This window comes from Manihot esculenta, chromosome 1, assembly GCF_001659605.2.
Source record: "Manihot esculenta cultivar AM560-2 chromosome 1, M.esculenta_v8, whole genome shotgun sequence".
In the NCBI taxonomy this organism is placed as follows: domain Eukaryota; kingdom Viridiplantae; phylum Streptophyta; class Magnoliopsida; order Malpighiales; family Euphorbiaceae; genus Manihot; species Manihot esculenta.
In genome coordinates, this window is record NC_035161.2 from 42,181,711 (window position 1) to 42,209,109 (window position 27,399).

A 27,399-nucleotide genomic window follows, 5' to 3' on the forward strand; every position below is an offset into this window, starting at 1 on the left:
AAATGGAAGGATCTCAAATCCCTCATCCGCGCATCGGTTCAAATGGCCGCGTCTCCGATCCCCCCCTCCGTCAACAGAATTCGATCCGTTGTAATTTGCTTCTTCTCTACATTATCTTTATCTATTTCAAGATTGCTTCATTACGATATGAAATCGCAGGGTTGATTGATTCTTTTGATTCATACGGACATGTATCAGCAAGAAGGGCAACAACATGAGCCTTTATTGGAGAGCATAGTTTCTCCTTTGATATGGACTGTGCGTTGCGTACTAAAACAATTGAATTAAGGGTTGCTTCGGGTGGCTTTCTTCAAGTAATATGCATCATTATTTATTGTTTCGGTTTGTGGATACGAGGCGGTTATCAAGTTTCCGATTTGGGACTCGCAGTTTCTCTCTTGGAGAAGTGCCATGATACGGCTTCAGCGGCGTCTTTACGATGTGATACAGGAGAGATGAAGCAAAATGTATATATGGCCTTCGATTCTTGTATTAGTTCCATTTGACACCTCCTACGACGGGTGGATTGCTGCTTTCTAGGCTTCTAACTCGACCCCATATGGCAAACGCATTTACCGGGTATTTCTCATTATTCGTATCGTATCACTGCTTACTGTTAATGATTGAAATTTTTGTTGAAGCAATAGTCAAACACTGCAGATTTTCATATATTTATAGTGTTGATTGTTGAGCTTGTTGATTGTAGTATTTTCCCTGAAGAGTACGTTATGGGTGTTTATTTTGGTTCAGAATATTTGATTACATGGATTACACTTATTTGCACAAATAGATTAGATGATTCCCGTTTGTTAGTTTTTCTAATGACGAGAATTGACATGTTAAGATTTGTCATCATAACCTTCTGCACAAGATCTTTTCTTTAACAACTGAAGATCTAAACGTCAAGCGAGTCTTTAGAGAGGGTATAAATGTGGGGGGATTGGGTTGCCTCCAGTTTTCTGGAGGGATGATTCTTGGAATACTATGGTCCCATGATGTCCTCTTTAGCTGGTCGTAAAGCCGTCTTTTGTATATAATATATGTAAAAAAGTCGGTTATGCTTTCTCTTACTGCTTTTTATTATTCTTGTTTTTTAGGGCACATACATGTAGTATTATCTTCTGGCACGGAAGATGTCATGTCACACTAAGTAAATAGTGCATTTCTTAAGTCTTGTTTTTCCCAACCCCATCAGAAAATTTTGATGTGCAATCCTGTTTTTTCTTAGTGAATAAACTATTTGTACTTTTAGTTTGTGGGGAACTAATTTCAAATTTTTCTTAATTATCATTCTATTGAACTTATCTGCCTATCAGTTTACCTTATAGACTTAAAAATCCATAATCCGACAGACCCGAAACATGATCCGAATTATATTATAGAAAAAGTCTGCACTTCATCTCTATCAGCTTCGATCGCTGTTAATGGTGGACCAAAAACCACAAATGGAAAGCATCATCGTGAATGGTGGACCAAAAAATACAAATAGAAATCTCCAACAAGAGATCATTCACATGCAGCAGAGAAGAACTATAAAAATAAAGCACAGACATACAGAGAAGAACTATAAAAGTAAAGTACGTACAATAGTGTAAAAAACTCGTACAAATTTTTTGAAACAAACTAAAGAGGAAACTTCCACAACCGCCTTTCATTTTCACCGCTAAGGCCAACGAAAATCGCCTCTAGAAAATTGATGCCAGTGAGAATGAAGATGAATGCTCTTTAGCGGTGAGCCATTTCTACCTCCAAAGAAGGAAGCCACGTAGTTTCGTAAAATGTAACCTTGTGCCGGAGAAATGATATCTGACAATACCGCACGTTTAAAGTTTTAAAGCTCTCAAAGAAGTCCTACAAGGATGAGCAGATGCCCCTATCTTACTCAAAAGGGTTTATTAGATATATGAGCGAACTGTTCAACTTTAAATAAATGATACCTATTTGGATGGGTGACGAGAATTTTGCGGAAACAAACGTATTATCGCCTCTGTAGTTGGGCTGGTTGCTGGAAAAACCTTTAATCGCTTTTTCAATCTGGGCTTGTGGCCCAAGTTAACTTAAATTGGACTAAAATTCGCTAAATGAGCTTTAGCACTGGAATTTAGGTTTGGCCTCAAAGGCCCATGGGCATTTAGTGGACTTTTGGTATTGGGCCGATGAGGCTCAAAAGTTAGTTTTGAGTGGATACTACACCTTTGCAAATCGGGCTCTCAAATCTGGCTGACCAGGACCCCAATAACTAGAATTTTGGGCCAGCGACAATGTTGGGCAGCTGAGGCCCAATACCTTCAATTCTTAGCCACTTGTTGGCCATAAAATTGGGCCGATTAGGCCCAATACCTTCAATTCTGGGCCATAGGTTAGGCTTTAAGTTGGCAGCTGGGGCCCAATACCTTCATCTTTGGGCCACCGTTAAGTCTTGAAGCTGGGCCACTGAGGCCCAATTACTTCGATTCCGGTCAAAAGTTGGGCCGTTGAGATCCAACATCGCTTCATTGAGGACCGATGGATTTCAATTTTGGGCCGCCAAAGCCTAAATGCAGTTCAATTGGGCATTTTAATTTGTTTGGTTAGAGCCCATTAACCATACAGCTGAGTCTTGAGCTTTTCCCATTCGGCTGCTGAGTATACTTTGCATTTATATTGCGCCACCGACGAGAATACTACAAATTTTGACCACATTTTACATCATTTGGGCCTCCAAATTTGGTTTGTTAGACGCTTTGAAAGACCAACTGAGCACATGAGCACCCTAGGCCCAATAACGACATTCGGATCTAAGGCCACTTTAAGGCCATGGACCTATATGTACCAGAATAAAACGTCCAAATGAAAATCCTTAACAAAAATTTCATTAATTCCCTACGCACTCTAAACCTTACCCAAGCCCCGATTCAAAATAGACCGATTTTTTCTTTTTGTAAAGGCCGAAAAGAAAGGTAAATTGTTATAAACGAGATATCCTCAGGCACTCAACCCAAGGGTCAACCATTGCAGCAGGTCCTCGTGAAATTGCGAAAAGTATGATATATATGTAACAAATATCATGAAATTACTACATAACAGGGCCAATCATGCATTTAACCATGGGAACACACTGGGCGATGATGACAGCCGTGCTGTCAGAACTTCAACTCCTGTTTCTGTCACCTGCAGTAACATACATTGAATACTGAGACACTGCAAAAGGGCATAACAGAATGATTCACAGCTATAGAGTGAGCACATTTACCAAAAGAGTGTGCTCGAATTGAGCACTGCGTTTGCCATCTGCAGTGACAGCAGTCCATCCATCAGGCCACATTCGATCTCGCCAAACCCCTATTTCAGCAAAACAAATCTCAGAATTAGCAAAAGCAAAACCGCTCCCCAATTAGAAAAATCAAAGAAATACCTGAATTAATCATGGGTTCAATAGTAAAGGTCTGTCCAGCCTTCATCACGCCAACAGCTTTATTCCCTGATTAGGTTAAGGTAGGGCCACAGAATGAAGGAGAGAGAGAGAGAGAGAGAGAGAGGGAGAGAGAGAGAGAGAGAGCGTTGCCAAAGTCTATGAATTCAACAACGTAGTTCACTTAGGATACTTCCATAATGGGGAATATTTGGTGCACAGTGGAAGAGCTCCCCAATACCATGACCGCAATATGACTTCACCTGTTGCACTATCAACACAACTAAGCTGACAAGCCTAGGCAAAGTACACAAATTTTGGCAACAGGCACATTACCACAGATAAACCTGACATTGTAGCATGACGGTTAATAACTTCTCCAATTTCACGAAATCGGATTCCAGGTTTAACTAAACATCAAACAAGAAAAGAAATGTCAGTCAAAATCTCTCATAAACTATTAAAAGCAATAGAGCATAGTGAACATCCCATCTTAGATAGGGTTTGACTATGAACTTATAAATTCAGCTTATAAGCTTAAAAAATAAAAAGGACAACCAAAATTTTCATTTTTGTAATTATACTACCATTTAATCTTAAAACTTCACCAATATATTTTTTAATATCCATTTTAGTATTAATACATGTGCTTATAAACTACTTGGTTTGAACTACTTACCCGTCATTTATAAACATTTTAACAAAATATGTAATACTCAAAATTTTAAATATTTATAAACTTTAAATAGCTTAGAAATACTAAACGTTTACAAACTTATTATTATTTCAGAAAAAAAGCAAGAGCACAAATATAACATATACCCATGGATATTGCTTTCTCCAAACATTCATAAGTACACTGGACCAACTGACGAGATGCTTCATCAACATTTCCTACGAAGTATGTTTCATTGAGATCCCCTGCATAATTCGTTGATCAACTTAACAAGAACTATAAAACAAATTATAACGATATTCAAAACAAAAACTGAAAATTTTTGTACCATGGACACCTTTGTAGTACACTGTGACATCCACATTTACAATATCACCATCCTCTAATTTCCTGGTGTGATGAAGACAAATGTAGGTTGAACTCAGACACTATTACAAAAACATTGCATGAAAGCCAAAATAACGTTACACGATGGAACTAGCAAGCACCTGGCATCAGGAATTCCATGGCAGATTACTTCATTAACTGACCTGCAACAGACAGCTAAATCTACATTATGGTCCACAGCAAAATTATGGAGAGCAGTACACAAAAGGACTACCTACGTGCAGCAAGACTTTGGAAAGAAATGATAATTTAAAGGGGACGGATATCCTCCTGCAGCAAGTAAAAATAAAAAGAAGCTTTAGAAGACTATAATTAAAGCAGCTAGTTACACCTACGGATATATAATCTGATGAATTGTGAATTAATACTGTTATAAAAGACACATACCAGCAGCAATAGTTGCCTCATGAACTACTCGATCAATTTCATCAGTAGTTACACCAGGACGAATGATCCGAGCAGCTGCATCCAAAACCTCTCTTGCTATCTGAGAATAATAATTGTTGCAGAAAATTGTTCATATATGAAATTGGAATAAGAGAGGTCACATAAATCATTCATCTGAAGAAGGCCACCAATTGTTGGGTAGTCCAAGGTCAATTGTTCCTCTTCAATTTTTTAAGCCCAGAACAATGGAAGAGAACAGTGGCAAATAAGGTTTTTAAGGAATAAGAGAGGTCAAATAAATTCTTTCAAGGAAAGCTACTTTTGTTGCAATATGGTCTCTAAGGATCCAACGCCGCAAATTGTGCAAGCATGGATTTCCAAAAGCACTCTTATTCTGACAGTCTGTGACCATGATCTCCTCATACTAGGCTTTTTCCAACAAAAATTACTGCCAGGATAAGCTGTGGTTGCTACTCATAAAATGTTTAGTTCAGTAATCATCAGATTCCATCTCATTAAGAGAATTTAAGCATATGTAGCACATTGACTTCCATGCATATACATGTTAACCCCATTTAGATAAAAATACAAAACTAGCATGAGAGTTATAAGGTAAACATAGTGGGACATAGAAAGAACTACAATGGAGGTGGAGAATTGAAGAATAGCTTACTCGACAAGTTTCTCGCATTCTTTGAATTTGATCTGGTGTTTTGATCTGCATCATATGAAATTGAAGATAAGAAAGGATCTAGAACTACAAGGAATTACAGTAAAAAACAAGTCTACCTCCACAATGTGCTGCAATTCACTGTTGGGTTCAATCTTTGGGATTCCCTGCAATTTATAGCATGAGAAAAGTATGTTGGTACTGTATCATAGTATCGAGGCACATGGTAGAATAATAGGTTCTGAAGAGACAAATAACACAAAATATTATGACAATAAATGACAAAATGGTGTTCAAATTTTCATATCAAATTGCTTTACAAATTAAAATAAAAAGACAAGTAGAAGCTGTGGGTCCAATGTAGAAAGAAGACAATGAAAAACTCACATCAACTGCCCAGTCCGGTCGATCAATGTGAGCTGGAACTACTCGTGTGGGGGATATGGGATAGGGTCTTAGTTTCCTGTGCAAAAACAAAACTCCATTATGCTTTCACAAAATGAAGAACAAAGCTGAGGTCTTATTCTGAGAAGGAAAGGAATTTTAGCATATGTACATTATCAATATCTATATTTAGCCATTTGCAACTAATTTTATGAATTAACACAATTCAACTATATCATGTCTAATAGAAAATGATTTAAAGTCATGTAAGAATGATATAGAGATAGTGTGATCTTTCACCTATCAACCTAATCAGAGAAAAGAATTTTAGCATTACATGCCAGCATGTCATCAAAACACGAAATGAGATCACAAAAGCTGGAGAAATGCTCGAGTGTACAATATAATAAATTGGCTAGATTTGTATTAAGTGGGTCATCCTAGAGAAATACCCTGTCCAATCAAAATGAGGAAGTTTTGGAGTTCGACTTTGTCCTCTCCTCAAGCAATACAGCCAACCTTCATTAAGTACAGCTAAATCTTGTTCACCTGTAGAACCAGTCCCAAGCGAGGACAGTTTTGCCTTCAAATGAACTGATTTATGAGAGCTCCAAGAAGCCTTAAAGCAGTCCTGTGTGCTGATAAGAAGGAAAAACACCCATCAATATGGGAATGAAAAATAAGGCACGTTTGACATGATTACAACAAACACATATGAAATGAATTTCTAATGAAAAATCAATCAACATATACAAGAAGACTAACTAAATTTCAATTGCATCCAATGCAAAGTGATTTAGAGAGGGAGCAACTGGATCTTTCATAATTTAAATAGGAACTGGAGATTTGAAAAGGTGATATAATGACATCATCATATTCAATTATAATAGTAAATATGATCTACAAAAGCAAAAAAAAAAAAAAAAACACGACAACTAAGCGTTAATTTCAAACTACTTGAGGTGGGCTCTATAGATCCTTTATAGCCATTTAGCTCTGTTACAAACCAAGTCAGCACTAATATTTGATCCCTGTGATATAAAGGCCAACGATACATATATATATATAAATGAAGAAATCCAGGTCTGAAAGGCACATGTCATTTACAAAAGCAAAAGTTTTCTGTGGTGACAAATAACAAAAAGGAGAAGATGAGAAAAGGAAAAAGGTATATAAATTGACTGGTAACTTGAAACTGATGAACTAGAAAGTTATATTTCAGATTGAAAACCATCAGCAACATCAGGAGTTATGACCATTAACAATTTTAAGCAAAAGGCTAGCAAAGGCCAAATACAATTATTAAGGCAACTAGATCTCAACAATTAAGACTACAAATAGGATATATATACCAGCACTCCTAGTTAGGGTAAATCCTAGCGGTGACCGAAAACTAGTAATAATCTATAAAAGATTAATGGGTAATAAACCTAAACAAACATGGAAAAGAAAACTTGGAAAACTGAACAGAAGGATTTGGATGCCTCTGCATAAATTACATACCAGAAAGCAGCACCTTCACGGGGAAGCTTTAATTCCATGCACTTTGGGCACCTGCAAATAATAAATGTTGTAAAAGAATGAGAAAAATAAGAAAAAAAAGCCCCTCTATTCAAGAAAATATAAATCGAATTGGAAGCATACAAAATCAATTGGAAAGTCTATAAATCCATTAGAACCGAAACGCTCAATCTTTCTAAATAAGAAACTGTTTGCCAACAGCCGCAAAAGTTAAAAGTAACAAGTTATATTCCCTGTGAACCAAATTCAGAACTAAGAGTACAAATTTTAAGAGATTAATACAGCAAAATACATACTGAAGGTGCGCAGGCTTCCCGCATTGAACACACGACAGGGCTGCAGTTGCTTCCGCCACATCAGAGCCGCCGGCCATCGCTAGGACTCTCTTCCTCTTTCTGTCCCTCTCGACAACTTGATTTGCCCAATTATATGTGAAATCAAGTGATCACAATCAGTAGCTACAAACACAATATTAGAAAGGAAGTTGTGCCATTTGAGTTCAGATTATTGAAGATGATAAACAAAACGAACCTCTGGTTGATTGCGTGTGGTCGGGAGGAGGATTGAGATTCGGTGAGATGTGTAATATAAAGCGACGAAACAGAATAGGGCAAAGCAGCTAGGGTTTTCTGAGGGAAGTCTGCCAACACGATAACCGTCGAAATCAAAGTGTAGTCTAAATGGTCAATTTATAACACCTGTCTTCGTTTTATTAACCCGGTAATTCAGTTTTCCACTTGGCAATAAATATTAAAATGAAAATAAAATATTTTTCTCTTATAAAAGGGCAAAAAAAGAGATGAATTATGTTGAAATCTAAACATTAATTAAATCATGTTTTATACAAAGTGGTCATATTACGCTTTAAAATTTTTAAAAAATAATGATATTGTTATATTTTTAATAATAATTTAAAAGCAATTTTAAATTACACTCTCAAATTTAATCTATGTTAATGAATTTAAGAAATTTTATATTTTACTTTTCAATCTCTAATTTTTAATTTAAAAAAATATAATTTTAAATTAAAAAATAAAATTTAATACATCTGACTTTATCTCATTAGTAGTTTGTATCCTATTTATCAATTGAAAGTTGAATATCTTGAACATCTTCTATTTTAGTGTGAGTATGCTAAAGCAATTTGATTTTTTAGCCCATGTTCCTATAAACCATAAAGGATGAGTTTTGATTCATTCAAATCGTAGTTAATTAAAATCTTAGACCAGTTTAAAGATTATTAATTAGCAGTTTTTTTAATTGCTGTGTGTTAAAATATTTGAAAAGGGAGATTTTTTTTTAGAGACATATAATAAAATTACCAATAATATGGGTGATATGAAATTAATGCTAAAAAAAAAAGCTAGGGAGCCTATTTTAAGAACTACCTCGTTTATGATTGACTCTATTTGGCACCCTTCCCGAGTTTGTTTAAAGTTTAATTCAGATGTTGCTTGGAGGTCGGATGGGTTCAAAGCGAGTATAGTCCTGGTCTACATGAACCATTTAGCACAATAGGTGGATGGCACATCTAAGATTGTCTGGACAAACACCCCCTTATTAGAGAACTCTTGGAGCGATGGGAGCACATAAAGTTATTTTTGAGACTGATTTGATTATCCTTTATAATTCAGTTCGTGGAAATTTGCATGATGGAGCATGGGAGATCCGTGCAACAATTCAAGCTATCCAAAAGTTTTGTCAAGAGTTCTCAAAAAAGTCCTTTTCCTTGGTGCATAGGTCTGCAAACTGTGTAGCAGATTGTTTAGGGAAATTGAATCCTCTTGGTAATAGTTGGATTTGTAATCCCGATAGAGTGTTGTTTTGTTCAACTTTTGATACCCACTGTAATAAATTTCCTTTCGATGTTCAAAAAAAAAATGTACAAAAAAAAATCTTTGAACACAATAAATTTTGCTTTTATCATTTCTGACATTTGATTTTTTATTTATTATTAAAAATTATTAATCATATTTATTATGAAATGACGAAATGCAGGAAGTAGGTCCATAATTCAGTGCACTGGGCTTTGAAATTATTGTAGCGCTTAGGGTCCATAATCTGGAAAAATTAGTATTTATAATTATATATATTAACGATCAAAATTAATGATTTATCCTTCTGTATTATATATAAATTCAGTATAATTAATAATTATAATAAAACATGCAGAAATTTGTATGGCAAAATTTATCCAGAATTAGGGCATCAAATGAGTTGGACTTCTTTGCATTATGATATACGTACACTTGGGTTTCTTTCGTGATGAGAAGATCATGGACTTTGTGATGTTATTAATACCCATCAAATGTTGCCTTCATCGACTGGTCATTTATGCAAAGCAGCTCTCCTAAAAAATAGCCACAAAAAAGATAGATTCCCAATAAAATAGCTCAAATCCATTTATTTACATGGAACTAATTATTGATCCAGTCAAATTAAGATTTTCTTCAATAATTTATCTTTAAGGGGTGCAAATAAATTAGGTAGAGCCAAATGTTAAGGAATTAAAATTTATTTAAGTAAGCTCAATCTATTTAAAAAAAAAAAATTTAAAGTTCCATTAATTTTATGGGAAATATTTTTTTTAAAAAAATATTTTTTATATTTTTTTATGTTTAGATCATTAAAAAATATATAGTCAATCAAAAATATATTTTTGGTTAAAAAAATTAAATTATTTTAAGAAAAATAATTTCTTTTTCTAAAAAATATGTTATTTTTACACTTTAAAATTTTTATTAAAATTTTTTTATAGAAATTTATTAATATATTTTGTTTTTTAAATTAAAATTAAATAATAAAAAATAAATCATTTTGTTAAAAAGTATTTTTATATATAAAATATTTTTTAAATACAAACTATTTTTCACAAATTCAAAGAATATAAATCAAATTGAGTTTTAATCAAACGAAGTCTCACGTGAATAGTTCTGTACAATTTTATAATCCAAAGTATTTTTAATATCCAATTGTAATAATCGAATCAAATTAATATAAATAAATTTTAAATTATTTTTTAAATAATTTAAAATATTTAATTTAAATTATTTAATAATTTTTATTAATTATTTATAAATTCATCAATTTTCTCACAGCGATCAATGTGGGACGCTGCAACGTGATTCTTCTATTAATTGTACATACAGTCCTGTCAATTTTTTTTCCCTTTTGGCTGCCATTGTTTTTGAGTGATTTTTTCTTTTTCCTTTTGGTTGCCATTGTGTTTGAGTGAATGAGGGTTGTGATCAGTATAAATTTGCTACTGATCTATAAATCTAGCTTTTATAGAAACATTATAATATAAAAAAGAATGACGGTTTTATTGGACAGCATGAGTGCGGACCGGCCATTCCGTGTAAATTTGAAAATTGCAACTGAATGATAAATGAGAAGAATGTAATTATAATTAATTAACATAAAAATGTATATATTTTTAAAATAGTGGATAAATTAGAGATGATCAGTAGTGCTGCTACTTTATAGCAGAGGATAACCACCACCTTCTTTTGTGCAAAAATCGAGTCCATTTAGAGAGAGGAAAAAAAAAAAAAAAAGCACAAAGGTACATTTCACAAGAATATTAAAATAAACATTCCGGAGTCTGGACCCTTCCATGGCGACTGACCCTATCTCTTTCTTAACCTGCATGCAAGAAACCCACTATCAGTAACATAAGCAATCACTACCTTTTTCTTGGTAGTTATGGTTCTTGTAAAGAATAGCTTCCTTAGATATTTACCCATTGATTTCCGGCAAATTGAGAGAAGAACTATTAGAACAGCCAGCCCTGCTAGTACACCAACGATGATGGCTACTGTTTTTCCCACTTCATCCTGGTTGGAGGAATCTAATGCAACCATCAAAAGCAAAAGTGGAATTACTCCTACTCAAATGGCTTGATAAGAGACTAAACAAAGCTGCCACTACCATGTAGACTTGTTTCTTAAAGCTTCATCTCTGTCATGCTTTTAATTTTTTTATGTTAATGCTTGTTAAAAATAAAAATAAGAAGCAGCAAATAGTTAAGTGAAGGAATAAAATTTCCATTTTGAGTGGTTCTGATAGATACTTTAGTTCTTTCTAGTTAATTGAATGGTAATAAGACAAAGGGAAAGTTGAATTCCTTAAACTATTCGTGCTTTGAATGATTATCCAAAAGATTCCAGCTTTCTCTTCTTTTTGGACACCTTATCAGCCATTAATATGGTACTTTTAAGGCACATCGTGTTTTTCCATTTGAAATTTGGGATTGACCTAATCAAAAAAATTAATTAATGGAATTGAATTTCATCCACCAGATATTTTAATTAACTATGGTTATTACAGAAAAACAAAAGTTGAGTAATGCTGATAGAAAATGATAAAACGGGGCGAAAAAAAGCAGGATACAGTACAGGAATGACATTAAGGAATGGGAGTGCCTAAAAGAAAGCAAACCAAAGTGCTGATGCCCCTTAATACTTTACTTTATAAAAGGAGACACTTGTTGACTCCTCGAAAAGAAAATTTCAAACAGCCTTCCGTCTATCTACAGAAGCACTAAAGTCGTTCGTTTGGTATGTTATTTTAGTTCATCTACAAAATGGCATAAGCTTAGCTCGGAACGAATACCCACATTATGAAATTTACTGATAATTGGAAAACAGAAACAGAACTTTCTGATAAATATAACTTATAAGCATGCACTTATTATTAATTTTTTGTTTCCTCTGGTATTAATTAACAGGCATGAAGTGGTTAGTAACTAAGAACTATGAACAAACCTGAAGAGAAATCATAGTAGCCCGATGCCCAGTATCGCGCATAACACTGTCCCAAGAACACATCGGCAGCCGCAGCTGAGCCGCATAAAGTCTTTAACTTCCCAACAGCATCAGCAAGGCAAGAAGAGCAATCAGCTGAATTTAAGTCCCCCAAACACTGAGCGTAACCTTCTACTAGACCTGAACTACTAACCTTAAATCCTATTGCTGTTTGCAAGTCAGCAAGAACATCATCTCTTCGCCGAAAGAATTCGGCGTCATTGTTTATACTTTTACTGCACTTCTTGTATCTCAGACTCGTATCTAGCTTTCCCAAGAAATCATTATGCTCATATCTTACATAACAGCCTTCTAGTTGTAAAGCAGCCCCATAAGAGTATGGACAAACAAGACCTATCTGGTTAACCGCGCTTTGCATGCAACTTGAACAGTCAATAATCTTTAAATCACCCCTGCACTGATACAAGCCATATATGGTAGCTTCAGGTGGGCTAGAGGTTCCATTTCCAATAGCAAAGCTATTGTAAGAGGCTTGAGAGGATGAGCTTACAACTGAGGCTAGAAAGGAGTTGAGGTTGCCTTCAAAGGGAGAGTTGGGTTGATACTTTTCTTGAGAGCAACCTGCATAGTTGAAGATATGTGCTTGGACAAGGTTGCCATGGTTAACGTCAGAAATGAAGAAGATAAGAAAGAATGAAGTGAGCCTACTGAGAAGTAGGATGATTTTGTGAGTGTAGTGAAAGTGAAGGCTTCTCATCAACATTTGTTTTTTCCCCAGTCTAGGTTTTGCTTTGTTTTTAATATGCTTAGTTGTTTGGTTTCTTGGTGGGAAAATAAGAATGTGATAGTGCTTTTCGCTTTCCTGAATTCTAGTCTCACCTGGAGTCTTTTGCAGCAAGAAAGGGCCCATATGGCCCCATGGATCTATTCTTCAAATATTAACAGCATCATCTTTTCTATACTTGACTTGCACCCAAATAAATAGCCATAAAGATGAGCATATGCTTTTTATTCTAGCCAAGACCTAAAAAAGCAAGCACTTCCATGCCAGTCTTGAATGGGGAAGGAGAGTCAATGTTTACTTTAGACAAAAGAGAAAAACACTCTGCACCACTTACAAACGATTAGCACAGTCACAAAGACCTATAACTGTAGAAAGTACTTCCTATAAGAATTTTTCTATGTATCACTCGAAAATAAATTAAGGTTTCAGGTCATTTCAAATACCTAGTGAAAGCAATGTAGTTTCTAGTCTCTACTGACTTATGCCTTCTCCAATAACTTATATTGATACCATGTAACTAATTGAATTCAATATAGAAATAAATGAGGAAGTCGGGCCACGATACTTCTATAGACTTTGAAAATTAGGGGATATCTTTAGCAATTAATTATGAGTGTCTTGAGATGATAAATTGTGAAGGTTAGTTATATTAAATGATTAGCCAATTGGTTCAATAATCAAAACTGATTGACCATTCTAATTTAGTTTTTTATTAATACGGTTCATAATTCGAATCAGACCGATACTAAATCTACTCGTGGTAATGCATTTAAGAGTGTAACTCTCTCTTCGTGATTACGTTGTTTACAAGTTTTTAAATTTTGATATAGATAAATGATTCAATAGAAAAAATACTAGTGATTATTTTGATGAATAATTAATTTTTGAAAGGTTCTATGGTTAACTATAATTAACTTCAAATGGATGAATCTTAGAGTTTTAAGTGTGGAATGTTCACTTCTATTAATCGCTGGTATTCTTTTGATTTTACAAGAGCCACTTTTAATAGATTTCAATTATTTATTTCCTTTGTGCTTCTTAATTATGATATATTTTGTACGTATTTTATATTTTAGCTTTTTCTTATAAATGAACCGCTTGACTATTAATATGATGGTTGTTTTAAGAAATCTTAGTCTATAAAACTCAGAAGTATATACATATGGTGAAGGATAACAACCCATTTAACATATAGGTTTTTTTTTTTATTCTTGGATCTATGAACTTGGTTCTTAGGTTGGGTGACTAAGTGGGTGACTAAGTTTTTGTATTTGATCTATTATCAAGACCTTGTACGCCTTATGAGTTGATTTGTAAAGAAACGTTCGACTTTGGATTTAAGAGAAGAAAAAAAACTGACGTTATTGTTCTGTTAAATGTCATAGGCTAGTAAATGTCTCCTTTTCAAATTGAGTAATACAACTCCACAAGCAATAAAAAATTAGCTCATTAAGAATCAAGCTACTAAGACGGGAAAAACACACATACACACAAACAACAGTAGGTAATTGTGAATCATAAGCTAATCACCCGCCAAAACGTGAAGTAAATGACAGAAACTCTATCAATTTACAACTACGAGAGAAAAAAAGAAAAGAAATGTAGAAACCTTTGAAGAAGTATACGAGTCACTTTTCCTAAAACATTCTAAACATCACCATCATCTACTAAGATTATCGTCATCATCTCACAAACCACCTCAGTTATGGTTGGGCTTCCACGCCAGCTTACGTCGGCCCGATCCTGCAGAGATCCGGGTTTGGACCCTCTCAAAATCGGAGTACCGGCAGGGAATTGTTATCCCACCTTGTTGATTGAACCCGTACTCATCTTCTGCTCCTCTCAATAGCTCGCCAAACAGGGGATGGTTAATGTAAATAACGGGCACCAAAACTCTGTGGAAATCGCCGTCCTTTTGCCCCACATAGATCGCCAAGTGTCCCTTCGGCACCGTCAAAGAATTTTCCGGAATAGGTTCCTCACCCACGGGGATGTAATCCAACCTGGGTATCCCGGAACAAAGTGATTTTGCTTCTGTCGTGAAGCGGCGATACCAGTTGATAAGCTTCGCAAAGGGCTTGGGCCTGCATGTTTGTCCCGGTGAGTATAGCCGATTGTAACTGGATGAGCTACGGTTCCGCCGGAAGATCCATCTTGAGATCCCGACCAGTCGTTTTCCAATCCTGAAGCCCCTTATATTTCTCATGTTTATCCTGGGGATGGAGGGAGATTATATTCAGAAACCGATCTTTTTCGAAAGTGGATTTTTGGTTTTTTTTTCCCCTCTCCTAAGTCTGGACAAACAATTTCTCAAATGGCTTTTGTTATAGTAAGGTTCAAGAAAAAGGCCATGGATCGGCGATGGACATGGTTAAACGGAAAAGGGTAAGGCACACTTCAGAAAGAGATGTGGGTATGTTTGACATCTTATTTTCTGTTAATGTACGAGAAAATCATTCGAACTTGAGCAAGATTTACCCATCCAATATGTTTTCTTCCCCAATAATCAAGGTGAGAGGTGACGGCGGCTGTTGGTGTTAGGGACGCAGTTACAGGGGAAGAATAGAACTCCTTATTGCCAGGAAGGCGTTCTTTATAAAAGATTGAAGGATAAAAGGGCGTCTAATCTAATAAAGGAGAAAAAAATACGAATGAGAATTAAATTTTTAGGGTCAAATGACGTGGAGATTGAGAGAAAAATAGCTAGAGTCTAATACGGTAGGCGCGCGATTCTGATTTTTTCTTTTTCCCGAAACGTGATTCTGATTTCCAGGACCGAGATTCTTGAGGCTATGTTTGGATGAATTCTAACTCTTAAATTATGTTTAGTTTAATTTAATTGAATTTTATATTTTATGTATTTAATTTAAATAAAAATAAAAATTTAATTCTATAAAATTAATTTTTATTAAAATTTAATAAAATTTGAAATGAATTTTACAAAATTTATACAATAATATTTTTTAGATTAAAATGTACTTTCTAAATATTTTTTCTTAATAATTTATCACTTATATTTTATTGATTATAAAAGTGAAAACTATAAAATTAATTTTTTTATTTATTATATGAAATTTAATTAAATTTTATAAAATTGTGTTATATTAAACAATAAACTTTATTTTAAACAAAATTTATTTAGTATTTAATTAAATTTTACATAATTTTATAAGTGAATTGATAGATAATTAGAGAGGTCAAAGTCAGATAGAGAACGGTCAGATGGTACTAGTTATCTGATTGGGCATATACGAATAGCAACTGGGCCAATGTAGCACCTCTCAGTTCAATTATCAAAGCTGAGGCGGGAGTCCCAAACTACCCCGTTTCTTCCAGGAACATCAATTGAGTTGCCACGTAAACTAATTCTTCAGCTTCGAAAAAAAAATATTCCTCAGCTGAACCAAACTCAATTGATGAATATTAATGGTTTAAATTTGATACCTTTATCTCACTCTTATAATTTTTTTTAAATTTTTTATTACCTTAAAATTATTATTCATTTACATATCAATTAATTATTATAGTTTTATTTTATTTTATTTTATTTTTAATAAAATTTTTAAAATATTTTTCAATATTTAATAAAAATTAATATATTTAAAATAAATATAATTAAAAATTTAATAAAAATTATATTTTTTAATATATATAAAAAATATAATAAATAAAAATTTTAAAATGAATGAAATAACTATTAATTATATTTATAGTTATCTGTAATAATTTAAAATATGATATGATTATTAAATCAATGAAAACAAATGTAAATAGTTTGAAATTCAACTGACATCAAACTGGAGTTTAATGTATATATTAGTAAGTAAATACTATAATTATTATCATTAAGTTAATACTTGGATTATATGATATAAATAATTAAAAACAAATTTCAATTAAAATTTAAAAAAATAATTTAAAATAATAATTGAATTATGTATAATTAAAAAATGCTCCAAATTAAAATGGAAAACATATATTAATATATTAAAACGGATACAGGGTACAAGTTTTCTACATGGGTGGCACCAGGGTTTGAATACGCTATAGACCCTATTTAACAACAGTAATTATTCTAATAATTTACAAAATGAACACATCTCATCATGAAATATATACAAATAGAACACTTTTTTGAGGGAGTAAAAACTTATGGTGTTATTATTATGTTAAGGGCTATATATATATATATATATATATATATATATATATATATATATATATATATATATATATTTACATATGGAAGAATAGTATGGGATTTAATTTTCCTAAATATGAAATCTGTAAATTCAAATATATTAATATATCTAAAGTCATTTTTTTAATGTTTTTTTCTGTAAAATCGACCATGAAGCGATAACTCTTATTATTATATTATGTACTTATAATTTATTATTTTTTAATAATAAATAATATTTATTTTATTATATTAATAAATACTTTAACATTTAAGCCGCAAATATTTCTAATTTAGATTTCAATATAAACAAATTGTATAAAAGAAATAAAAACTAAAGTAAAAATATATTACTTTATATCATTCCGTTTCATTTCAATTTAAACATACGGCATATAAAAATTATCGATCAAAATGTTTAAAAAGTAATTAAGAGTTTTAACACCATCAAAACAATTATAGTTATTTTTTTAGTTTAAAAAGACAATTCTGATATAATTAAAATAAAAAGCATTTTGCTCATTTCTTAAACAATTAATGAAGAAAAAAAGATAAATGAACTTTTAATTTGGCATAATTAAAATATAGTTATTAATCCATTGAGTATTGAAAAAATAATATACATAACCATATTTTTTTAAAAAATAATTTACCCACAATTAAATGTAAGTATATAGCTTCCATATGGAGGGGGAGGGGATTTGGAATTGGACTTACAAGCAAAGCAGAAAAAGTCCAAACACGCTGAAGCCCGTACACTTTTATGGGGAAAGAAATTATTTAGATATGTAATATAAAATAATATTAAAATTCATATAAATCTCTACACATTTAAATTACTAATTTGTATAACTTAATTTAAATAAAAATTATCCTATCTTTATACACCATAATTTTTTTGCCCTATAATAATTATACAGTTTAAAGGATATATATTTTTATTTTTTTAAAAAAGATATGTATTTTTTAATTAATAATTATAAAATCTTACTTTTTATGTTTTCGAGAGAATATATACTTTTTCCAATTTAAAAAATAATGTTTCAATAATATTTTGAATTTTATTATAAATAAAGTAGCTGCTGGCTATTGAAAGAATTATTTTTTTTTTTTTTTTTTTTAAAGGAAAAGAGTAGGGCCCAAAATGGCAAGTGCACAGAATTTACGAGAAAACGCGTTCAAGAGATTATACAATACACGGAGATACTCACATGCTTGGAATAAGTATTTTCCGAATCCAATTCGTTGATTATCTCGTTAAACAAAGAAAAATCGTTGATTATAAGTTTTACGAACTAATAATTTATTTGGGTTTGAAATTAATAAAAATAACTATTATAATAAGAGTCTCAACTTATTTTATTCCTGGAGTCGCCATTTTTTGTTTTAAAAAAAACTTACGATACTTATCATTTGTTTGACTAACTCAATAACAAGTATAGGTACATAATATTTAAAACTAAATTTGCTGAAATACATTTTTTAAATTCAAAATGATTTATACAGTAATAAAATGAATTAATTGAATCGAGTAGTCAAACAATACCCGTTGCATAACCAACCTTGAACACGTATTATCCGAGTTGGTGGGTTGCTGATGAAGAGCTTCATTAATTATTACAGGGGATCTCATTGTGTTTAAACAATGAATGAATCCGGGGCGATCGACTTCAGCATCTAGAAGAAACGCTGAGGTAGACTTGGCTTATTGGACCATCTGGATACCTAACATTTTCCAGTTAATCAACCTTCCTCCACTTCAAGAGTGAGGATATGATGTCATTTCAAAAAAATAAAAATAATGAGGATGTGATGTTTCTCCACGGTGGCATGAAATTCGGCTCTGCTAGTTGTTATTATCTTTTTTATGCCAAAATGGTTGGTTATACTAATGTGTGAAAGAAGAGATATATATTTCCAGCCGAACAACATAATTAATTTATTATAAATGTGGCAAGTTATTATCATTTTTTTTTAATTTTCAAAATGAGCAATTTAATTTATATTTTAAATTACATTGATTAAATAATATATGTAATTAAAATTGTGTATATTAAATAGTATAAAATTAAAATAATTTGATTAAAATTTTATTTTATAAAAGTACGTAAAAGTTTAATTTCATATACGACATTGCTTTAATTGAATGATTAGTTAATTTTAATAAATATATAAAAAAACAAAGGGGATAAACTATTCTGTACCTATTGTTTATTTGGGTTATGTCCCTCTCTAGTATAAGAAAAAAAAAAAAAAAGGCAGATAAACAATATCAATTGAAGTTCTATCATCATAAACACGAGCAACAATCGCACTTCATTTAATTTGCACATATTTTGCAAAGAATACTTAATCAATAACAAATTTTATGTAAATATTTACAATAAATGGTTAAATACAATATGGTCTGTTCCAAACCTAATAAATTAATAAAATCTAGTTGAACTATTCATAACTTTATTTGCTACTGATAAATAGCCATCGAATATGTAAATGACTGATAAAGCCTTCGTCTGTGAGAAATTAGGACAATCAACAGCTAAGAAGATAGGTGCTCTTGCTTGCTGGAGGGAAAAAGTCAACAAAGAAAAACTCATTATTTAGTATAATTTATCTTATAAAAAATATTTTAATTAATCTTTATAAAATTATATAAGATTTTAATTTTAAATCAAAATTTTTTAAATTAAAAAAAATTAATTCCTTTCATTTTAAATAAAAAATTATTAAAAAATAAATTATTTAAATTAAATTCGTTGAAATCAGACAGAGGAACAAGGCTTAGATGGAAGAAAAAGGAAGAGAATAGATTGGGCACGGGGGATGTGGATTTTGGGGAAGATAATATATAGTAAACATAATAAACTGTATTTTGAAAATTTCCTGGATGAAACTGGGCTAAACCACATTGGATTAAGGTCAATCCGAAGCTACACCCGAATAAGTTTCGGCCTGGGGCCTTTTTCTGTGTTAGATATATGGGCCTCTGAGCAATTTTAAGATCCCATAACAACTGTACAGTGCAGCCCTTTTCACTGAAATGAAGCGAATGAGAAAATACTTGTCCACAGATTACTGCCATCGACATAGAACCCAGTGACCACTTGCGAGATCGACTGTGTCTATAACCATCTCAGATCACATATTCCGGAATCCAATTCGTGGAAGATCCGATATGACAGATCCGAGTCTAGAGTTGCAGGAGTCGGGTTGGGAGGAATTGAGGAGAGAGGCTAGAAAGCTCGAAGGAGATCTCGACGTCAAGCTCTCCTCTTATGCCAAGCTTGGCGCTAGGTTCACCCAAGGAGGTTTTACTTTGCTCTTTTGCTAATTTTAACAGTCGCATTTTGGATTTTATCAACTCTACCGCTGGATTTGGTGATTTTTGTTCCTTGTTAGTTTTGGATTTGGAAAGATGCTGATCCCAATTTAATCATGATTTAACTGCGTATGTGCTATTTTGCTGTACATTAACGATTTCCTGAGCTAAAACAAAATTACTGTGTCAAAGAATATTTTTCATTGCAAATCATATTTCAATAAGCGGTTAGATTTTTTTTTTTTTTTTTAAAGTTGTGTTGGTTGATCCAATTCTCCATTACTTTTACAATTTTTATCATTTTATTTGCGTTGTTTGGATTGGTATTTCCAAAGTTTCATTCCATAGTGGATTGCTAGGTTGGTTAGGTTAATGATGTCCAGGGCTGAGAAGAGTGATTGATACTGTTTATTAAGCTGAGTAAAATTTCAGGGGAGAAGGTGCTCAGAATTTGGTGTAGAAACTGGAAAGGAGAAAGCGAATGTGGTTTCTAGAAAGGGAACCGATGTCTTACAAATCCACAGCCTATTAGACATCTGCAATGTTTACTTTTTGTAACTGTCACAAAAAACCTGGCCTTGTTGAGTTGTTTCTAATTTGAAGTTAGATATGTGGCACACCAATATGATGTTGAAACACTATCTGGCTTGGTTTAATCTTCTTGTCATATCATCTGCAGTTCTGACATAGTCCATTACATGAGTTGGTACTTTGGATATGGGAATTGCCAGCAACCATGATCCGTGATTGCTCGAGGGATGAGAATAATGTGTTAGAAATACTGAAATAGAGACTTCCACTGTATTGTGACCATCCATTAATATTACTACAGCATTCTCTCAAATCAGATTGCCATATATGTTTCGAATGCTACTCTGTCATTTCTATCGTAAAGGAATAACAGAGTAACATTACTGGTAATTCAACATTGTTGTTTGTTTGGCAATGACCTGCCACATATCTTTTAGTTGTCATTTTTCTGATTCTGTTGTTTTGTTTAACTTCTTTCCAGTTGCCCTCGCATTCACCAAGTTTATTTTGTATGCATAGATCTTTTCGGAAACACCTATGTCATATTATTGGTTGGCATGTTCTTACTATCTCTACTACTGAGAGTGCAATAATTCCACGTGCTACTACAGAAGCAGTGGGGACATGTCCTTTACATGAATTTAAATTTGTACGGTTATTGAATCAAATATACTTCCCATTATTGTAGAAAATTTTCCTGTTTCTTTTATCCAATACAATTTCATCAACTGACGTGGGAAGATTGAGTGTTTGGTTATTTTAGGGCCTTGATCGTTACTCTTCTGCTACTTCTAAACTGACATGTCATCTCAGATAATTATCTTGTTGTTTTAGCTTTAACTTGTTGCACTTTAATGGTTTTATGGCAAGTAACTTAATAAGGCTCAGTTCCCTATGATATATCCTCTGGTTGCAGGTTACGTGGATACTGGTTCACCAACTGTTGGGTCCAGCAGGTCATGGAAGTCCATGGAAATGGAAATCCAGTCATTGCTTGAAAAGCTACTAGATACAAATGATGCTATGAGCAGATGTGCTGCATCTGCTGCACCGACTACATCAGTTACTCAAAAGTTAGCAAGGCACAGAGACATACTTCATGAGTTTACACAGGTTTCCCATGAATTTCTATTATTTGAATTTATAGCAATTTTCTGCTTCTATTTGCATTTGAGATTTATTACCTTGCATTACATTGAATTTTAATAATGTCATCATTTGTTACTGTAGTTGCTAGTCCACAAACTAGACAGTGTCAAGTATTGCACTATGTTTAGCATTTATTCTGATACCTAGCCAAGTTGTAGAACCAATAATGATTATCTGCATTGGTATACATCTATTTGGATAGTCATTTTCTTGAATTGGCTATCAGATTTTTTTTTCTAAATCTTTATTGTTGTTGTTATTATTATTATTATTATCAACATCCCAATGGATTATCACAAGTTCTCGTGAGATTTGCCTTTGAATTTGCAAATAATCATATCTCTTTATAATATATGCTGGCTAATATGCTACCTTCTTAGCTGTTTTGAATGTGAGCATATGAGATCGATCTAAAATCTCAGTTACCAATTTCTTTTTTGTGCATTAGCACTTACTTTTTTTCGCTGCCTCTTGGTGTTGTGATTGAATAGTAAAGTCTATATAGCATCTCTTCTATGTGTACATGGTTGATTGAGAGAATTACATTATTAAATATGGTTAAAAATTATTAGCAGGTGCAAGCAGATGTTAGTCAGGGTAGGAATTTTCATATAGTTTTAATTTGAACAGTCCTGAATATTATTGCTCGGTGTTGTACTATGAATCTACATTCTTTCTCTTTCATGTGGAAGTGACTGAGGACTGTTATATCAATGCTTCTGTCTCATTGATAGTATAGAAATTGTGAATTTAGGAATTTAAACGAATCAAGGGAAACATAAACTCAATGAGGGAACATGCAGAACTTCTGAGTTCAGTCAGAGATGATATTAGTGAGTACAAGGTGAGTATTGCTCAATTCTTAGATATTGTCTTTGACTTTAGAATCTATTCTTGTTTCTCAAGAGTTGAGGTGGTGTTGTCTACCTTCATACAGGCATCTGGAAGTATGTCTCCAAGAATGCAGTTGCTGCGAGAGAGAGCTGCCATCCATGGAAGTATTGCTCATGTAAGACTTTGCTGCTTTCTGTTTTTAGATTTCATGTTAGATGCTTTGGGGAATTATTTTTCAAAATTCATTTGTTGCATCGTATGGCACAGTGGATAAAGAAATCCTAACTCCTAAGTATAGTGAATTAGCAATATTGGGATGGATGAGAGAGCAATTTGTCAGTGAAGATGTAAAGATGGGGCAGAGAGGGGACAGGTAGAATTTCTTCCTTAGGTTCTAGGGGTGAAAAGAAGTAGTCAATTAGAAGCTCCAAATGGATGTCAGTGCATGCAGTGAAAAATTTGTAATGGACTGAGTTCATTGCCTATCTGGCCTTAGATACTGCTGAGTGCAATATGGCAGAAAATTATTCGTGTTTCTTACTGTAAATTGAGGTTTTTTAATCTTTCTGAAATTCTTTTTTAGCAAATAACACAAATGATTATCTATTTCATGACATCATGGTAACACGTTGCACAAATATTGACCTAACATGGGTTTGGATGTGAATTTCACTTGTCATTGTGAAATGGGCATGTGGCATTCCTGAAGCACCCAACAGTTGTAGAGGCTAGCTTATTGCGCTCGGATTTGTTATGATCTAAATTCTCATTAAAAAAAGGCAGTTCATTTTAGGGCTAACTTAAAGATGTAAATTTGTGTTGAACCTTTGTCCGTGATGGCTTTCTCTGGTTGCTGGCCAATTGACAATGCTAAGAGTTGCTGTTTTGCAGATAGATGATGTCATCAATCAAGCTCAAACAACAAGAGCTGTCTTAGGTTCTCAAAGGGCCTTGTTTGGAGATGTTCAAGGAAAAGTGAAGATTCTAAGTGACAAGTTTCCTATTATCCGTGGCCTGCTTGGTACTTGATGAAATGATTAGTGTTACAGAGTTTTTTTCTTCATGGTGTTCAAATTCATTAGTAATGCATTCCTTTTTTTTATTTATTTTTATTTTAGGTTCTATCAGGAGACGGAGATCAAGAGACACCCTCATTCTGTCAGCTGTGATTGCAGCATGTACATTGTTTCTTATTATCTATTGGCTCTCAAAATGACAGGCTTGATTTGTTGTCACAGAAATTACAAAATGATGATGGTCTTCAAAGGATTTTTTCCTGTAATATGTTAGGATGGATGCAAGTTCTTTGTACCAAAGTCAGCGGTGCTTTCATGGTGCCATTATGCAACAAGAATATCATATTGCTTTTCTTTCTAATGAAAATTTTGTTACAAATACTTATTCAAATATAGGTATTGCTAAAGACTGTCATTATCAGATGAGTAGAATTACAAGTCAGATGAGTGGTTCGTTATATTGTCCTAAAGTCTAAAACTCTACTGGTTGCATAGCCTTGTTAACAAATGGAGTCTGTAGATTAGGATGTGCAGGAGGGAACGAACTATTTCTCGGACGACATGGTCAAGTGGCCTATTGTTTGCTAGGTATTTTGCATGCGAGTGCTAGGGAATAGGGATTTTGCTCTCTACCGGTGTCCCCTTTTTTTTTACACAAAATGGAATTCTCTATCCATGTGGTCCAAACTGGGATGCCATTGTACCATGTAAAGCCACCATAAAGCAAACTTTCTTCTCGACTTGTTCGAGCAACTTAAATATCCTGCTACGTACTTGTTACTCTTAAATTTACCTACCTCGGCATATTTCTCAAAACTCCATTTGTATGGAGAGGTGCGCATAAATGTCCCATTACGTTAGATTAGTAGTGCAGCCTTTTATTTATTTATTTTTTTGGGCATGTTGTAAACATACATTTCTTGAAGGTCGAAGCCAAGCCACTGGTGAACTTTTAACAACACTTTCTGAGCTGCCTCATTATAGTGCTTAAGATGAACAAAATGATTAGTGTTAGACAGGAACTCAAAATTGCCACGTCAGAGGCACGAGAGGACCTGAACTCCCGGCCTTCAAGCATTAAAGCTCCTGATACTCGGAAAAAAAACTGTGGTCCTCATTTCAATTTACCAGACATGATAGGTATTCATCATTTATTAAATTTATGAGTCAATTTTGAAAATGAGTTTGGACGAAAAAATAAAATTTTGAAAATGAATGATGACAGAGATCCATCACAACTCACAACTCATAACGTGTCTCCAATGCACATGTACTTCCGACAAATGTGCCCTCTCATGCAGCTGTCTCTTCGTTGGATACCTGCAAGTATAGGGCAGAAGCTTCAAATCTTTTTCGCTTCCTTAAAAATTTGTGAAAATGTATGGGCATGTGTTTGAAAACTTAAAAATGATAATCATAACAATTGTTTTTCTCTTGCTCCTAAGAATCTCGCATCTTAAGATTTTAATCTTGCTCATGTTTGAATATTTTCTTCATTTTCAAACTATAATAATTTTCTTATTTTTAATATTTATAACTTCTATATGATATTTGAATGAATATGAATTAATTTGTGAAATAAATAGTTATGAACTAATCAACACAATAAATCTTATTAACATGAATTACAAACAAGTAATACTATGGGCACCTTCTAATTTCATAATATGTTGAATTGTTGTCATTCTCATATACCTTAAGATTTATTTTTAAGCAATGCAACAATACTATGGGCAACATCTTTACTGGTGGGACTTGGCCGCAATGAATTCATAAATGGCTGAAATTATACCATTCATGGAGAATCAAGAAAACGTTGCCGGGTTGTATAAAAACAAGCAATTATGGATCTTACTTTCATGCTTTTTGCAAGTTACCTCAGGTTACAAGTTGAGAAAGAGACAAGAGGCTCATACAAATATATAATGGAGACTTAGCTTCCCCTTCCACCTCACCAATTACTTTCTATAAAATCGTCCAATGACGATATCAAAGTAACCGCTCTGCTCCATAGATATCATCATTATTGGATTTCTACACATTTCCCATCGGGAAGGAGAGAAAGATATAGAGGAGTTGTTGGATTTTTACAGTCTTTTTCTTGCTCAGAAAAATAGCCATGGACATATCCATTTATCTATGTGTGTTTCACGTTTGCTTGCTTTTTTTTAATGAATAATTTACATGAGATAATTTTTATATTCTTATATTTTTAATATTTTCTTTAAAATATATATATATATATATATATATATATATATATATATATATATATATATATATATACTTGGCTATTTGCTGAGTATTTGAGTAGCTTGCTGTAAAAAACATTTAGAGCAGCTCAAGTCATTATCATGTTACCTCATAGTACACTTCCATATTTACACTATACCTGCGCATAGCTGCAGTGCTCCGTCACAAAGCCTCCCGGGGAAAAACGATGGTTTAAATTAAAACATCTTGCTTACTCCTTTTACTTTCTTTAATTGGACATATTGTGAGCAACATAATTTATTCAAATAACGTTAATGAATATTAATAAACATTTTTTTTATAACCCTCTTTTCATTTAGTTTATATACATAAAAAAGTTTTCAATTAGAATATTAAATTATTTTTTAAACCCTCATCTGAATTTTTGAATTGAGTTAATTATAAACACCCGTGTTAGGATTTGAATAAAAATTTCAGTATTAAGTTAAAATATGCTTGAGTTGGGCTTTCCATTTAAATGAAAATTTATTCTTAAAATTTTCATTTAAAAAACTTTAAAGTTGTAGATTTGAGGAATTTCTTAATTCAACAAAGCTTTTCACATCCATAAAGCACTGCATATGGTGCTTTTAATGTGATAGGCTGTATATATTTCGTAGTAGCTAGCCTAGCGATCACATTCTTACCATTCTGAATGTGAGACAGAATTGAAGAGAAGGTTCCACGTGATCATCACATGGCAAATTTACTGATTGATCCAGTTCCATCGATATAAATTTACTGACTGTGATATCGTAAGCTGTAAGAAATTAATGGCTGTATATATACCAAAAGGGGAAGAAACAAAATTGGTTTTCATCTCACACAAAAAAAAGGTCAGAAATGTACTAACGGAATGTAAGGTATCCTTTAATTTTGGACATAGTATAATTCAGTTTTAAAAAAAAAATTGTTTCAACCGAATTAAAAATTTAATACGATTTATTAAATAATTTAATTTAATTTTAATTTTTTAAAAATTCCATTTAGTCAATTTAATTTTTTTATATAAAATATAGTGTTTTTTTCATAATTTTTTTTATATAAAATCATGGTAGTTTCATTTATAAGTAGTAAAAAAAAAAACTTTTCTTAATAAAAAATAATAGCATAGGTAATTAAAGAATAAACGCTTTTATTCAGTCTAGCGA

General features: G+C 32.7%; 4 protein-coding genes across 5 annotated transcripts; 1 reads left to right on the forward strand and 3 right to left on the reverse strand.

Moving 5' to 3' along the window:
• Window positions 1-2,944: 2,944 nt before the first annotated feature.
• Window positions 2,945-8,106, reverse strand: LOC110616385 (methionine aminopeptidase 1A). Of its 2 annotated transcripts, none has more exons than XM_021758782.2 (17): window positions 7,948-8,106; window positions 7,713-7,827; window positions 7,399-7,449; window positions 6,348-6,533; window positions 5,899-5,974; window positions 5,631-5,678; window positions 5,515-5,559; window positions 4,842-4,941; window positions 4,673-4,724; window positions 4,556-4,597; window positions 4,396-4,457; window positions 4,214-4,312; window positions 3,728-3,801; window positions 3,585-3,654; window positions 3,395-3,460; window positions 3,233-3,321; window positions 2,945-3,150 (listed from the first exon to the last, which is right to left on the reverse strand). In XM_021758782.2, exons 2-17 carry the CDS (start codon window positions 7,787-7,789, stop codon window positions 3,073-3,075), a joined length of 1,215 nt encoding a protein of 404 aa, XP_021614474.1. In that variant the 5' UTR covers window positions 7,790-7,827; window positions 7,948-8,106; the 3' UTR covers window positions 2,945-3,072. The 2 variants fall into 2 exon arrangements, with proteins under 2 accessions (XP_021614474.1, XP_021614475.1); XM_021758783.2 differs by having other exon boundaries at window positions 7,713-7,874; window positions 7,948-8,101.
• Window positions 8,107-10,808: 2,702 nt separating this feature from the next.
• On the reverse strand, window positions 10,809-13,124 carry LOC110623120 (plasmodesmata-located protein 8). Its single transcript, XM_021768021.2, has 3 exons — window positions 12,183-13,124; window positions 11,159-11,266; window positions 10,809-11,061 (listed from the first exon to the last, which is right to left on the reverse strand). Exons 1-3 carry the CDS (start codon window positions 13,090-13,092, stop codon window positions 11,057-11,059), a joined length of 1,023 nt encoding a protein of 340 aa, XP_021623713.1. The 5' UTR covers window positions 13,093-13,124; the 3' UTR covers window positions 10,809-11,056.
• A 1,209-nt stretch (window positions 13,125-14,333) lies between these two features.
• On the reverse strand, window positions 14,334-15,613 carry LOC110619992 (auxin-responsive protein SAUR36). Its single transcript, XM_021763530.2, has one exon. It carries the CDS (start codon window positions 15,170-15,172, stop codon window positions 14,666-14,668), a length of 507 nt encoding a protein of 168 aa, XP_021619222.1. The 5' UTR covers window positions 15,173-15,613; the 3' UTR covers window positions 14,334-14,665.
• A 4,549-nt stretch (window positions 15,614-20,162) lies between these two features.
• LOC110616421 (Golgi SNAP receptor complex member 1-2) lies at window positions 20,163-24,386 on the forward strand. Its single transcript, XM_021758784.1, has 6 exons — window positions 20,163-20,454; window positions 21,913-22,109; window positions 22,900-22,989; window positions 23,083-23,154; window positions 23,871-24,000; window positions 24,098-24,386. The coding sequence occupies exons 1-6, from the start codon at window positions 20,322-20,324 to the stop codon at window positions 24,193-24,195; spliced, it is 720 nt and encodes a 239-aa protein (XP_021614476.1). The 5' UTR covers window positions 20,163-20,321; the 3' UTR covers window positions 24,196-24,386.
• Window positions 24,387-27,399: the final 3,013 nt, after the last annotated feature.

Excerpts from the sequence above, each read along its gene's own strand:
- LOC110616385 (XM_021758782.2), bottom strand. The coding sequence starts at position 7,789 with ATGGCCGGCGGCTCTGATGTGGCGGAAGCAACTGCAGCCCTGTCGTGT. Across the intron at positions 7,450-7,712 it reads GGGAAGCCTGCGCACCTTCA|GTGCCCAAAGTGCATGGAAT; the intron begins GTATGTATTTTG and ends TATTATTTGCAG. Across the intron at positions 5,975-6,347 it reads CCTCATTTTGATTGGACAGG|GAAACTAAGACCCTATCCCA; the intron begins GTATTTCTCTAG and ends GTTTTTGCACAG.
- LOC110623120 (XM_021768021.2), bottom strand. The coding sequence starts at position 13,092 with ATGGGCCCTTTCTTGCTGCAAAAGACTCCAGGTGAGACTAGAATTCAG. Across the intron at positions 11,267-12,182 it reads CTACTATGATTTCTCTTCAG|ATTCCTCCAACCAGGATGAA; the intron begins GTTTGTTCATAG and ends TGGTTGCATTAG.
- LOC110619992 (XM_021763530.2), bottom strand. The coding sequence starts at position 15,172 with ATGAGAAATATAAGGGGCTTCAGGATTGGAAAACGACTGGTCGGGATC.
- LOC110616421 (XM_021758784.1), top strand. The coding sequence starts at position 20,322 with ATGACAGATCCGAGTCTAGAGTTGCAGGAGTCGGGTTGGGAGGAATTG. Across the intron at positions 22,110-22,899 it reads TACTTCATGAGTTTACACAG|GAATTTAAACGAATCAAGGG; the intron begins GTTTCCCATGAA and ends TTGTGAATTTAG. Across the intron at positions 23,155-23,870 it reads TCCATGGAAGTATTGCTCAT|ATAGATGATGTCATCAATCA; the intron begins GTAAGACTTTGC and ends GCTGTTTTGCAG.